Here is a 14,851-nt window from a genome sequence, read left to right on the forward strand (position 1 = left end):
GTTGACTGTCTTTGGTGTTAACGGAGTCAACAAATATTGAACAGTTATTTTGAAGCTTTCATAACCCCAAAGATAGTTGTTAAATGCCCCAAGATCCTCAAAGAGATTTATTAAATTGGGAATTATATTGTTGTTAACGTCTCTCGCCTAAAGAATATTATGTACAAACCAAACCAAGCATAATGATTCCTTGCACTTCTTTGAGAGTCCTTTACCTTTCAACTCTTCTATCGTATTTTTATTTTTAAAGCTTGGACCAACAATGGACACCAGGTCCTCATAATTACTGGACTCGCCTTTGCCTTTTTTAGGTGTACGAGATGCTTTTTTTGGTCAGAGTAGGTATAACTTGAGAAGGAGAAAGAGGATAACATTTTAGTCCAATAACTATGGCAAACTCCTTCCAACCAAAACAAATAGGCATGCCACAGTAATTTATCCACACCTCATCCATCTTGTCTTTATTTTCATATATAAACCTAAGCTTGAGAAGATCGTATACCATTTTCATCTGGAAACAAGCATTGTTGTCCTCTGGTAAATCAAGATATCGCCCAAAGTAGCTTTTCCTTAAATAAGCATCCAATTTTTGTTCTCAAAGTATTTTTTGAAGGTTTTAAAAGATTTTTTCATGGCTACTTAACTACGAAATCACCCGTTAAATCTGTGGCATCATCGCACTGTATTTTCACAGGATAATGATCAATATTGAAGGTTTTGACCAACTCTTCGGTGGAAAGGCTATTAGCATTTAGATCATCTCTTTTGAGATATTCCTCCTCCTTGTGTTCATTATCTTCTGCTCCTGATTGAGATAATACTTGTAAAGCAAGTTCATAGAGTAGTGGATGTAGCCGAGTTGCTGCACTTATTCCTTTACTTCGAATTGATTCGATTTCTTTTCTTTTGGGAGTCATATTATCTTAAATTAACAAGAACATAAAATAGCTTATAATTGAGTAATGCATCATTTAAAAAGAATAATAGTAAATCTAGCATGCACAATGGTAAAATAATAATTCCAATAGACCACACATTTATTGCATCAGGTATGTTATCTGTTGCTACATATAATCGGCTTGTTGCAACAGTTGAGTAAACCATTGGAAACAATAAAAACAGATCACTAATCTGTTGCACCAGGTATTTTATCTGATGTAACATATAGCCGACCCATTGCAATGGATGAGTAAACCGTTGGAGACAATAAAAATAAATCACTGAACTATTGAAATATATCACTCATCTGTTGTAAAATGAGTTATCTGTTAGATCAATATTGTTTAGATTTTTTTCAAATAGAAAAGTCGTCTGTCGCAACAGATGAATGTTAGATTGTTCATTTGTTGCATCAGATTTTCATAGTTGCATCAAATTTTAATCTGTTGTATCAGATATTTTCATCTGTTGCATCAGATGTCTTTATCTGTCACATCAGATATTTCATCTGTTGCATCAGATGTTTCATCTGTTGCAACACTATTTTTACTAAGACAAATAATAAATTAACCCAGCAATACCAACATATCACACACACACACACATACACTAAGAAAATCAATTGTGAACAAAAATTACCAATATATTTGAATCAATAAGTTTCTCTGTTTCTTTATAATTTTTTACCTGTGAAAAAAAATGAGACGACGAAGAACTAGAAGTTGTTGTCTTTGAAAAAATCTTCACGTCGATTGACGGTTGAAAGTCGAAAAGAAACTAGCCTGACAAATTTTCACCAGAGGTTGAAGTATCTGGGGATTGAAGGGAGAATTTTTTTGAACTGTTGGTGATAAGCTGTCGAGAGACTAGGTGATTTGGATTGAAGAGAGATGTGGGTTGATTTGCATTTTTGAAAAGATTAGAAAGTTTTAAAAATATTAATCAACTCCATGATTAACTTAATCAAGTTTCCTAATGATGTTTGACCCTTTAAGTTGGTCAGTGTCACCAATCCTCTATTCAAGACTTAAAAGACACCTTTCCTTCCATTTTCTCAGGTTAGTTCTCAATTTCTCCTTATGCTCTTTAAGCTCTTCTGTTTTGCCATTTTTCACCATTTCTTTCCTTTCTTACAATATATATTATGTGTTTTCTCGCATTTTTAATAACCTATATGAATTTTTGATGTAAAGGACATATCACGAGAAAGTTAATAATGGACTCATTCTATAAATTTAAGCATAAAAATCTTCACAATTATTGATACTTTATAGCTTGATACTTAAAAAGTAAATGTTTGATCTTTAGACTCTATTAGAAATAGTTTAACATGACGTTAAATATAAATTTGACAGTAATTGTTATGACGTATGTTGTTGCACGTAGAATAGACTATTATTTAATTATTAAAAAATAAAAAAAAATCCTAGAATATATGGTAAAACCAAAATATGTGGGGAATTAATGTTAATAGTTTTTGTTTATTGTGTATGAGAAAAAAAAGTCCTAAAATATATGATAAAAAAAATATTTTTTAAAAATTTAACAATCACTATGACGCAAATATCAACTAAAAAGTTGATTCTAAAAGTTAACAATCAATATGGTTTACTTTTATTTTTCATTTCTATTTTTTGTGTTTCTAGCTATGGTGGAGGTTCAAGTTACAGACATGGTTCTGAAGTAGCATTTCTAATTTTCAAATGAAATATTTTGTGGCCAAATTAGAACTTTACTTTTGATTCCTTAACTTTTATAGATTAGTGATTTTTTTTTTATTTTCTATCCGGTGTTCGATACCTACATTGGAGTCCGACTAATCCTGATTCGCACTGGGTAGGGCCCCATTCGGGGGGTAGCGCTTCCTACCAAGGATTTTTCATACCCAGGGCTCGAATTCGAGATCTCTGATTAAGGGAGGAGCAGCCCCATCCACTGCACCACATCCTTTGGTGGTGTAAATTTTGTCTTTAGCATTTCGTTCACTACATGCATGATCGTAGTATATTCCTTCTAAAAAAATTTTGATTCTTTTTGTATAGGTACATTAAATAGAAGGGTATTGAGGTTCTAGATTAAGGTAGGTTAAATACTTTCTGATCTATAAATCGTATTTTTGTAATGTCGTAACTTTTATGTACAATTTAGTTCTAATAGTGTTTCACCTGTGGTGTATTTGTTTTAAGAATTTCATAATTCTTTTCTATACATGTACATTATATATAAAGATTTGGAGGTCACACATTAGGGTAGAAAGTTATTTTTTAAAAATTTATGAATTATTGTTTTTGTAGTATTGTATCTTTTATGTGCAATTTAGTTCTAATGTTGTTGAATGTTCGTAGTATATTTTTCTTAAGAAATTTGTGGTTCTTTTTATACAGGTACATTAGATAAAAGGTTTCGGGGATAACAGAATATGGTAGAAGGTTAGTATGTAGTTATGTTTTGACTTGCTTTTTGACAGGGTTAGATTTGGTGGGAGTCTAGGAGATTATGTTTGTGTAGTTTTATACTCATACATGTATATTATTCTTTTTTTATTTTGAAGTCTATTATCATCTATTGTATATTGTGTTTCAATTGCCATATTATTTCATGTATTATTTCTCTGAATGATATTGACTACTTTCCTTACTAATTGACATGTCTTCTTCACTATCGTATTTTCTTTTTGTTATATTTCCTTAATATGGGTACTAACATTGATATTTCATTACAGTGATTTCTTGGAGTGGAGCAACGAATAGCGATATTGTTAGAAATCCTATAAATCCTACACCACGTTATTGCCTAGGCTTTTCAAGTAAAATATTTCTCCAGTTTCATTCGCTAGCTTAAAACATATGTAAGTATCTTTTTAATACTAATTTATAACTAATAAGTTATCCCTTTCTAAATTATGAATATTTTCTATGTATTAGCTTTAGTTTGATTAGTTAGAATTTCTAAATAGCCTAATTCAGAATTTTATTTTGCATTATATTAAGAGTAATATCTTGGTGATCGATTAAAATTCGTGTGCAATACATGTATTCTACACTAATTTTAGTAAAATAAGTCTATTAAATATTTTTTTAAGGGGAGTGTTAAATCAATAAGGGTTAATTAAAATAAAACAGAGGGAGTACTTTAACTCTAAAGTGTGAAATCATTAAAGAACAGTCAATGTATATTCATATACCAAAGCTTTACACCACTATCAATGCACTTCTACATAAATGGACTAGTGCGGAAAAGTCTGTGCTATGTACAGATTCAATATTTGTTCATAATATTTTTTAAAAGCGGTGATGATGAAATAACTTTGATATTCTCTTTTATTTAAAATAAGTTACATATATTCGTGAGGTAGTAAATTATTTCATTGAGTCTAAAATGAAAACTTAAATAAATATTATTAACTTTGATAAATTTTAGGATAAATTACTTAAAGCTACAACTTTAGTTTATATTATCACACAACATCCCAAATCTCAAAACTAATTACAAATATCCCATTTTTACAATTTCTCTCTCTATAATTCATATACATGATCTACCTTTATACACTTTTTGCCTTATAAAGTGCCTACAATCAAGGAGTCACATTCAAGAGGTTACCAAGTTTGAGTACAAAACTGAAAAATTTTATCTTGGTGCAAAACTCCAGTGACTTTGCCTCTCCTCCCCAAACTTGACACGCTTTCAACCATTAGATTCACTCAAAAAACTCCTCCAGTCTCCATTTCTTTTTCATTCTTTACACCTTATACTTTCATCAATTTCGTCTCCACTCCGCCCTTCTTCATTATATCAATTATCAATTTTGATAAAGTCCTATATATGCTTGGTAATGAAAGATATGAAGCTAGGTGTATTGATGATACTAAATGTTTTTGTCTTATACATGATAAGATGCAAAAGAAAGTTTGAATCATTGTATATATATGTATATATGAAATTTGACATTGCCGAGAATTTTTAAATCACACCATAAATATATGTGTGGAATTTGTTTTTACTCCATTCCATATACATAACATTATTATGTATATAAGCCTATATACTTAAATTTGTTATGTATATATGGCGAAACAAACAATGATGGACTGTTTATTTCAAAATATATACATCACAGAGTTATGTATATTTTAGAGATAATACCCAATTACCCCCTAAACTATACCCAAAAAGGTTATGACACACCTTAACTTAAAAGGGGTCCTATTACCCCCTGAACTAATTAAAAGTGAAATTTTTACCCCCTTATTGCCTATGTGGCACATACATGGCGCTTACGTGGTACAACACACTGAAGTGTCCACATAGGCACACGTGTGTGCCACGTATGTGCCACATAGGCAATAAGTGGGTGAAAATTCCACTTTTAATTAGTTCAGGGGTAATAGGACCCCCTTTAAGTTGAGGTGTGTCATAGCCTTTTTGGGTATAGTTCAGGGGGGTAATTGGGTATTTTTTCTATATTTTATGCCTTAACGGTGTTATACATAGCACAATTATGTATATCAATCCATATACAAAATTCTGTTATATATCTGTGTTGAAACAAACACTTTTGGACTATTGTATTTTCAGAACATATACATTGTAGAGTTATGTATATGTTACGCATTAACAGTGTTATATGTAACACAATTATGTATATGACTTTATTAGACAAGATGAGATGTGTTTATTTTAATCTATATACAGAGCATTGTTAAGTATATGAAAGAATATTAGTCGTGAATATTAAGTATTTTTTATGCTTTAAAGTCTTGAAAATTTTTGTTTAAGTTTTGTTACATATTAAACTGATACTGATTTGCAATTTATATTATTACAGGGGATGCAATTCAAACGCAATTGAGGAATAAATCAACCCAAGATTTCTCAATCTCTAATTCTAATCGTTGAAATTGATTTGGTGTTTCAAAATTTTGAAATTGAAAAATTGTTACTGATTTAAGGAATTCATTAATCACAATTCCATAAATATAGAGTTAATTGCGTTATGTATTTAATGCAAATATTTTATTTCCTTAATTATAGTTAAATTAGTGAGTTCAGATATATAATTAGTAATGTATATCAGTTTCCAATTATGAATATGAATAATTAAAATTTGGGAGAGAGAAAAAATTAAATAAAAAATCGGAAGAAAAGATAATTAAAGAGTAAACTAGTGGAATTTATATTATTTACCCTAAATTTTAAATGAGCTTGATTGAATGTTTTTAAAATTTCAATTGTTTAAATTTATAAAATCGAAATTGTGTTTGGTTATATTTTTAATATTTGAAAATTACTCCTATATCTAAATGAAAGTTTTGGCGTACTATGAAGGGTGTTTTGACAAATAACATCAAGGATGTTTTCCTAAATAACACTCCTAATAATGTTGATTATGTGGTTATTGAAGGGCTTCCACCTGTTTTCTTCTTTACTTTTTAACTTTCCCAAATTCATTTTCCCTCATTTCCATTTTCTCTTTGGTTTTTCCTTTCCCAAATTGCATCCCTTATCACTGTTGAGCAGAATGAAGTAATGGAAATTTAGGGGCTATACAGACTAAAAGCTTCTTTTCTTGGTATTCGTATATTCCAACAGGAAATCTTCCTATATCTCTTGTATTTGTCTCTGTGTTTCTAGTGTTATTTCCCCAAATTGTCCTTTTGTGTTTCAAATTTTGGGGTCTTCATTTTAACTATTCTTCCCTTTTATACCGTATACTTCTTCTCTCTTATTTGAATCAAGATCAAGATCACAAAGGTGTGCTAAAAAGAATTGTTATTGTCCTTTTTTTTTTTTTCAACACATAGACCTCTGCTTTCCACTTCGTTTTCTTCCTCATTTTTTTTTTTTGATATTTTTGGTTGATTTTTTCTTCTGTACAATCTGTGTTTCTCTTTTAATTTTTTGGTGGATTTTATTAGTGACTCTATTTTTGAGTTAGAAAAATTTATAGAATCTGTATGTTTCAAAATCTGGGTCTCACATGCATATTTGGGATATACTATAGTTTCTGATTTTTCGTAGGTAAGATGGAATTTGAAGGTAAATGGGTTCCTTGAAGTTCATATTGAGGGTTAAATAAACTCCAACTCTCTTTGACAAGCATGATTGGCTTTAATTTACCGCCATTGAAATTCAATAATTTAGTCTCTGTTTCTTGTATTTTCAAAATAAAAATTGCGTCTTCAACGTTTCCGCTAATTTTTGACTGAATTTGTAAATGCATTTCAATAATTTCAAGATTTTCTCTTATTTTGTGCTTCTTTTTCACTGGGTTTTGATTTTGCATGTATTGTCGTTTTAACAGTTTCTCTTTTTTGGCTTAATTTTGCTTTGGTGCCAATTGCATCGCTTGTGCTTGAAAAAAATGTTTAGTACGTTCAAGTGCTAGCTTATTGATTTTACCTGTTGTATCATTTGATTGAAATATAGTGAACTGAATCTTTTTATTTTGCATGTATTGTCGTTTTAATAATTTCTCTTTTTTGGGCTTAATTTTGCTCTGGTGGCAACTGCATTGTTTGTAATTGAAAAACAAATGCTTAGTACATTCAAGTGCTAACTTATTTGCGCTGGATTTTTGACTATGCATGTATTGACGATTAACAATGTCTTTTTTTTTTCTTACTCTTCCATTTTAGGTTGTTCTATCAACGTTTGGTGGATTCTCTTTCCTGTCGTTGCTTCAGCTGTTTCTACATTTGTGGTGAGTTTTCTTATGAGTAGATGAGATTATACATAGATGAGCACTCATGACTTATATGCCAGACCTGACTCTTCATTTGATTCTGTTTTTTATATCTACCTTTCCTTAGTTATACTGAAATCATGTATATGAAGACTTAAGTTTTTAGATGATTGCTTGGTTGAACCTCAACATTAAGATCAAATAGTTTGTCTTAACTAAAAAATGTGTTCAACTCTGCTTTATTTTATTTTGTGCATCTTTCTTGCTAATTTTCTTAGCTTAAGAAATCCAATTCGAGAGAAATTTTGCATCAGAAAAGTTCACACTCCCTTTTGGACTATGTTCACAGTAAACATCTTAAGCTAGGGTAACTTGAGCTGGCATATGAAGATCATTTGGAAAGATATCCTTGATCTCAAAATTCACCATTTAAGTTTTCTGCAGGTATTGTACTTGAAGCAAAAACATGCCTGGATCATTTGCTCATGAAGAACAAGATGCAAAAAGTTTTGCATCTAAAAAAAAAAAATTCAAACCTTCTTGTAAAGAAGGTCATCTTCATTAGGGGTATATTTTATTTGAAGCATGATAATTGCAACCATGTTGGGACTAAGCCAACCGTGCGACTGTTTGGTTATATTATGAGAGAAATTCCACCAGCTGCCCATCACACTTCTTTTCTTGACGAACTCTAATTTTTGCAATCTCCCTTAAATATTGTTAGTATTTTCTAAGTTGCTGCCATGTGACCAGGAGGTCACGGGTTCAAGCCTTGGTAAAGTTGCTGTCATGTGACCAGGAGGTCACGGGTTCAAGCCTTGGAAGCAGCCTCTAGCAGAAATACAAGATAAGGCTGCGTACTACACAGCTTTGTGGTGGGGCTCTTCCCCGGACACCGCGCATAGCGGTAGCTTTAGTGCACCGGGCTGCCCTTTTTTTTTTTTTAGTATTTTCTAAGTTGGTGTATTATATGGCTTTGATGATTGATGTCGGAGCAAAGATACTTGAAAAGAAATCATTGGAAAGAAATTGCTGGGCAAAGGTAAAATCAGTTGCTATCTAGGTATTAAGCTATAAGATAACACTATTGTCGTTTTCCCAACCTTCATTATGCTCCAGTGTAATAACAAAAATATGCTCTCCTCAGGGGCGGAGCGACCTTACGGTTAGGGGTTCCCGAACCCCTTTTCGGTGAAAAATTATACTTTTTATACATGGTCAAAATTATTTTTTATGTTTATATAATTAATGTTGACCTCCTTAACACCAACATTGATAAGACCCGTAGATAAATAAATGTAATAGGTGATAAATAGTGAAATATAGCTCAAATTCACTGAGAGCACATATTAATCCATGGTCTCTGTGGTGAAGCAGATGGTAAATTGGCAATGCACTCTTCGGCCTGCAACATTAAGCAGTCACTCAACTATGCAAGCAGTCACTCAACTATGTATCAATTCAAAATTACCAAGAGTGTGTATATGAATCCTTCTGTGTCCATTGAGCTCTATATTCAGTATTAATAAGACATTCTAGCCACTAAAAATAAACAAAGAAAATCAATTGTCAAAATATTTAAGAGAAGTACAGTCGGTTCAGAATTTTGTAGAATTTGCAATGATCATTCACTTATGTTCTAAAGCTCCAAATAAAACTTTTAACGTCAGCTTTTTTTAATCTTTTAATGTAGATCACTCTGGCTGCTGCGACTATACCTCCGAGAAGGCTATCTATTCAATCTAAGTGTCATCCCTGCCTCCAGAGCTGTAGGCACTATAACTCCTATTTTTGAGGCTAGAGCAATGAGATTCGTGATCAACCAGGGAAAAATTAATACACCACATTCAGCCTTTTGAAAATCATCAAATGGAAGGGAGGTCAATCATCTATTCTCTGTATTCTATTGGTTAGTTCAGATTACGCTCTCTGAATCTGCTTCAAAGCTTTCAATTTACTTTCTCCTGATTGTTTTCAAACTTGCTTTGGAATCTGAGTGTGGGATAAGATATATGTTCATTAATAGGTTACCAACAACAACAACAAACCCAGTGTATTCCCACCTAGTGGGGTCTGGGGGGTAAGATGTACGCAGTCCATACCTCTACCTCTGATGAAGTAGAAAGGCTGTTTCCGATAGACCCCCGGCTCAAGACACGAGATACCACACATACATATAGTAAAGCACAGAATAGGTTCACTAATAGGTTACCATTCTACAGAATATCATGAGCTAATGAAAATACTCTTATTGATGTGTGCAATAAAGATTAAGGCAGATAGCTAATTTTTATTTTCTTAAAATGTTCAGTGTCATTAATCAATTCACCTTTTCCCCATTGCTATGTCACAAGCCCCATTAGAATTTTTTAGGTGTTTTCAAACAAAAAGATTGAGTAAATAAAAAAAACTGTTTATGCATAATCCACATAGTACATATTGTAGAAATCTGGTTACTACATTTCATAAGTAAACATAAAGATGGTCAACTTCACCTGGGACAGTGAATGCAAATGCTATGGAAGGAGTGTATGAACCTTCTTTAGTGTGTGTGTTCAATATATGTACAAGGAGTGTATGAACCTTTCAAACCCAGCTGATCAGCAATACGATTTACAACAACATGATCTCTTCCTTGGACCCAGGCAGAGTAGTAGTGTTTAGCATCTTTGAAATTTAAATAGCACTATCAGTTATGACTCCGAAAAAAATAATCTGTCACTTTAGCTTTTCAAATATGGACAAGAGAGACTTCACAGCAGGATTCATAAAGTTCCAAGCAGAAGCAAGGATCCACCTTACTAGAAAGACAGTTATGGCACTTCACAACTATTTATTAAAACCCAAACATGAGTATCGAAATGAGCATTTAATCAAAACCGGTATGCAAAATTTAAAGTTTGCCTATAGTTTGAAGAAGCATGTAAGTCCCATGCATATCAGGAAAAATAAGGCGTCCCTGTAACATAGCTGCAAGTAATTATTTTTCTGTGCAACATAAAAAGATAAGAAGGTGGAAACTTGCATCGGGGGTGCTGTGTGATAAGAAGGTGCCGCCCAAGCTTAAAGGTAAATTCTATAGGGTGGTAGTCCGTCCGGCCTTGCTGTATGGAGCGGAGTGTTGGCCAGTTAAGAACTCCCACACCCAAAGAATGAAGGTGGCAGAAATGCGGATGTTGCGCTGGATGTGTGGACTGACCCGAAGGGATAGAGCTCGGAATGAGACTATCCGGGAGAAGGTTGGTGTGACTTCAGTGGAGTGTAAGATGCGGGAAGCACGATTGAGATGGTTCGGACACGTGAAGAGGAGGGGCATGGATGCCCCGGTCCGTAGGTGTGAGAGGCTAGCGTTGGATGGTTTTAGACGGGGTAGGGGTAGACCGAAGAAGTACTGGGGTGAGGTGATTAGGCGGGACATGGAACAGTTACAGCTTACCGAGGACATGACCCTAGATAGGAAGGTCTGGAAGACGCGAATTACGGCAGAGGATTAGGGCCTGTTCGGGTCGCTAATGTAGGGAGGTAATTGGTGGGGGTGTATTCCTGGTATGATTCCGTATTCAATGTTCTGTTCCGTGTTCCGTGTTCTATGTTTGTTACGAATCTGTGTGCTTTCCTCTGCTTTATATTCCTGCATTCCTGCTTTACTCTGTTTTATATTCCTTATGGCTGCAGTATCTATGTTATGTCATCTGCTTCTGTGCTGTACTATGTGTTTGTTTGATATCTCGTAACTTGAGCCGGGGGTCTTTCGGAAACAGCCTTTCTACTTCATCAGAGGTAGAGGTATGGACTGCGTACATCTTACCCCCCCCAGACCCCACAAAGTGGGAATACACTGGGTTTGTTGTTGTTGTTGTTGTGCAACATAAAAAGATAATTTACTAATTTGCAAAAATAAATCGAAGGTTACTGGAGGGGATACTCAGATAGTCAGTAAATAGTGAACACTTAATATACTCCACTGTCTAACAACAGGTGTACCAACTTGTTTTGGTTTGTGTGCAGTGCTTTGTACACGAAAGATATAGATGCACATAAAAAAATGCACTTCCTACATGAAATAAGGAGTTGGACCTGTATCCTATACAGGAATTAAATTTAAATCATATATTGAAATGAGTTATCTTATTATATATGTCTCCTATCATAATCCTTCACTTAGTTACCATTTAGCTACATTGCATGATTTCTAGTTTCTTAGGCACTTTATAAAACACCTTACATGCATATCTTAAGCATAGATGAAATCATCAAATTATACATCATGAACAACCAAATTTACATGTTTCCAACTCATATGATATCATGAATTCATAAAAACATATAAAGATTCCATCTTGGGAATTCATAAAAACATATAAAGATTCCATCCTGGAAAAAAATCCAGGACACCTTAGTCTTTCTTAGAGGTGCAGTAGTTTGGCATATGTTGTTTGCTTGCTGGTCTGATTTTATTTGTGGTATTCTATGCCGAGAAGGATGCTTGAGTTTTCGAAGATGATTTTTCTGTCATCTATTTCATCATTTATGGATTCTCATACCCCCAGTCCAGCATACACCAAATAATAAACTAAGAAATTAAGGCAAGAGAGAGAGAAGAAGCAACTGCATCTACTTTTCTTATAAATCATTGAGCACAGGATACACAGGACAATATATATCCATAGAGTTGATCACGTTTTCCACATTCTACGGAATATACTTACCCTCCCTTTTCCTTTTCTATCTGTTGCTATATATATTCATGCAATGTGGTTCAAATATTATTTAGGATTTGTTTTTCACCCTTTTTGCTTATTCTTATAATCAACTGCTTATACTGAAATCATCTCTCTATCTTTCATGTAAAGTACTGCCTAACATATCATTATTAATACTTTTCGTTCTTTTTCTCAGTTAAAGCACGGATGCAACTTTGCTGCCAACAACTATATGAATTCACATTTTAGCTTTGATACTTTTGTAGCAACAAATGTTGCATGAATATAATACTTTTAGAATATATACAATTGACAATTTAATCTTTTGTTCCACATAATATGAAGCATAACGTTACTGCTTTCTTTACCATTAAGATAATCGCCCGTGCCCATCTAGTAATGTTTATATTTGAATGTATTACAATTTTAAGAGTCAGAAAAAACACATTATAAATATTCCCACTAAAATATGCAATATATATATTTTTAATATGTGTCACCTCAACGAATACACTAACTGCAAACACATAGAAGCCATTAGAAAAGAAGAAGGAATTTTATTAAAGAAGAAGAAATGATAAGAAGTATATTACAGATTTCTTCATTGTAGCTATTTATCGACTTGTGCATAGCTCAGGTAGAAAATATATCTTCTAACCGACTCAACAAATTTACATATTGACAGGTCACACAACTGGCTCCACTAACTGACAAGCTTATAACTAACTCAAAGCTATAATAAATTCAATGTAACAATAACAGTATAAATAGATTCAAACGGCGTATATTTTTTAATACCCTCTCCCCTCCCAAGCTGAAGGGTGTAGGATATTGAGCACGCCAAGCTAAGTTTGCTTAACAAATGCAAATATGATCGTGACCAAAATTCGTAGTCAGCAAATCAACCACTTGTGTGAAAACATACATTGTCTCCACCATCCTAGTTTTGATCTTATCCTTGATGAAGTGGCAATTAATCTCCATATGCTTAGTCCTTTTATGAAATATGAGATTGGCTGATAATTGAATAGCAGACTTGCTATCTCAATACAATGATGAGTTTATGAGTGGAGATATTCACACTACAAAAAACAGGCAATATTGCGGGAGTTATTATAACCCCCATAAATTATATGAAATTCGGGGGTTAAAAATCTGCCGCTAAAATTTGTAAAGTTGTGGGGGTTTTAGATCCTCGCTATAAATTGCGGAGGTTTTAAACCCTCGCTATCTACCAAAAAAATAACACTTTCTAAGTCATAAAAATATAAATTTGCTGGGGTTTTAGACCCCCGCTATAATCGAAAAAAATAGCTTATCATTTTCCCTCTCTTTTTAATTGGGCAAAATATTTTCCTTCACTTTCCCAATGATAGGCAGCTCCCAATTATTTCCTTTCTCATTTTCCCTCACTTTCCTTTCTCATTTCCCCCTCACCTACCCCAAATCGAAAATTGATAGATGCTTCTGTCGCCCTTTGTACATCTACACCACACATTTTGAAAGTTCACATCCCTGAGAAACCTGTATTGAAATTCACCTCTGCTCCTAGGAATGAAGTCAATTGTGCCTTAGCAGTTTTGAGGGAAATAACAGCTTAAAAGAATCTGAAGATGTTCCTTATGGTGCGTCTCACGTAATTTATCTACTGACATTTACGGATACTTTCATATTAATATAGTTCATTCTCTAAATCTTGTTTCTACTAACTATATATGGGAATTTAGGTGTGATAGTCCATATAAAATCTTGTTTATTTCACCAGGTCATTGCTGGCTTGTGGCTCGCGTCAATCTTGGGGGGTTGCTGTGATTTCTTGACCTTGTTCTATGTAAGTAAGCAACTTCATATACCAGATTAGTAAATTTCGTCTTAAATTTAGTTGCGACTGCTAGGATTTTGAGATTGATTTTGTGTAATTTTTTCTTGGAACAGTTGCTGTGGTACTCCACACAGTACCTGTTCTGTATGAGAAGTATGAAGATCAGGTGGACGCATTTGTTGAGAAAGTCGTGCATGAACTCAAGAAACAATATGCTGTCTTTGATGCAAAGGTATTAAGTAAAATTCCTGGAGGTCCATTGAAAGATAAAAAGAAAGATTAAATACACTATGTTAGGAAAAAGATGCATCTTGTGATTATCTTTGTGAATTTTAATACAAGATGATGGTTGAATTGTTTTTTTTTTATAGTATATTTCCACAGTTGTATTGTGTAATTGATGTTAATGTATGATATGACATGGAGAATACTCTTTAACTGTTTGTTTATTTAGCTGTTGAGTCATCTTATCTCCTCTTGTCGCTATTAAAATTATAGACGTGTGACGAGCTGATTGAAATTGACTTCTTTTAAAAATCAAATTTACCTTAGAATTGCATTAACGTGAGGAGATGGGATAGGGATTAGGGAAATATGTTTGTGGGATGCTCTATATGTAGGGCTTGAACGTTGTTGGTGTGAAGTGGCAGGTAACTCATGAAATTAGTCTAAGTGCATACATAAGCTGTCCCAGACACCATG

The 14,851-nt window shown here is 33.3% G+C and overlaps 1 protein-coding gene across 1 annotated transcript in view; it reads left to right on the forward strand.

Annotated features, from left to right (window-relative positions):
• Window positions 1-12,697, forward strand: part of LOC107855998 — a 56,933-nt gene extending 44,236 nt beyond the window's left edge. The window contains exons 3-7 of the mRNA XM_047397637.1: window positions 6,481-6,693; window positions 7,578-7,642; window positions 9,002-9,100; window positions 9,318-9,533; window positions 12,524-12,697. Coding sequence (XP_047253593.1) covers window positions 6,481-6,693; window positions 7,578-7,642; window positions 9,002-9,100; window positions 9,318-9,419 — 479 coding nt within the window. The 3' untranslated portion in view covers window positions 9,420-9,533; window positions 12,524-12,697. The remainder of the gene's footprint in view (window positions 1-6,480; window positions 6,694-7,577; window positions 7,643-9,001; window positions 9,101-9,317; window positions 9,534-12,523) is intronic.
• Window positions 12,698-14,851: the final 2,154 nt, after the last annotated feature.

This window comes from Capsicum annuum, chromosome 10 (assembly GCF_002878395.1).
Source record: "Capsicum annuum cultivar UCD-10X-F1 chromosome 10, UCD10Xv1.1, whole genome shotgun sequence".
NCBI classification, from domain to species: Eukaryota; Viridiplantae; Streptophyta; class Magnoliopsida; order Solanales; family Solanaceae; genus Capsicum; species Capsicum annuum.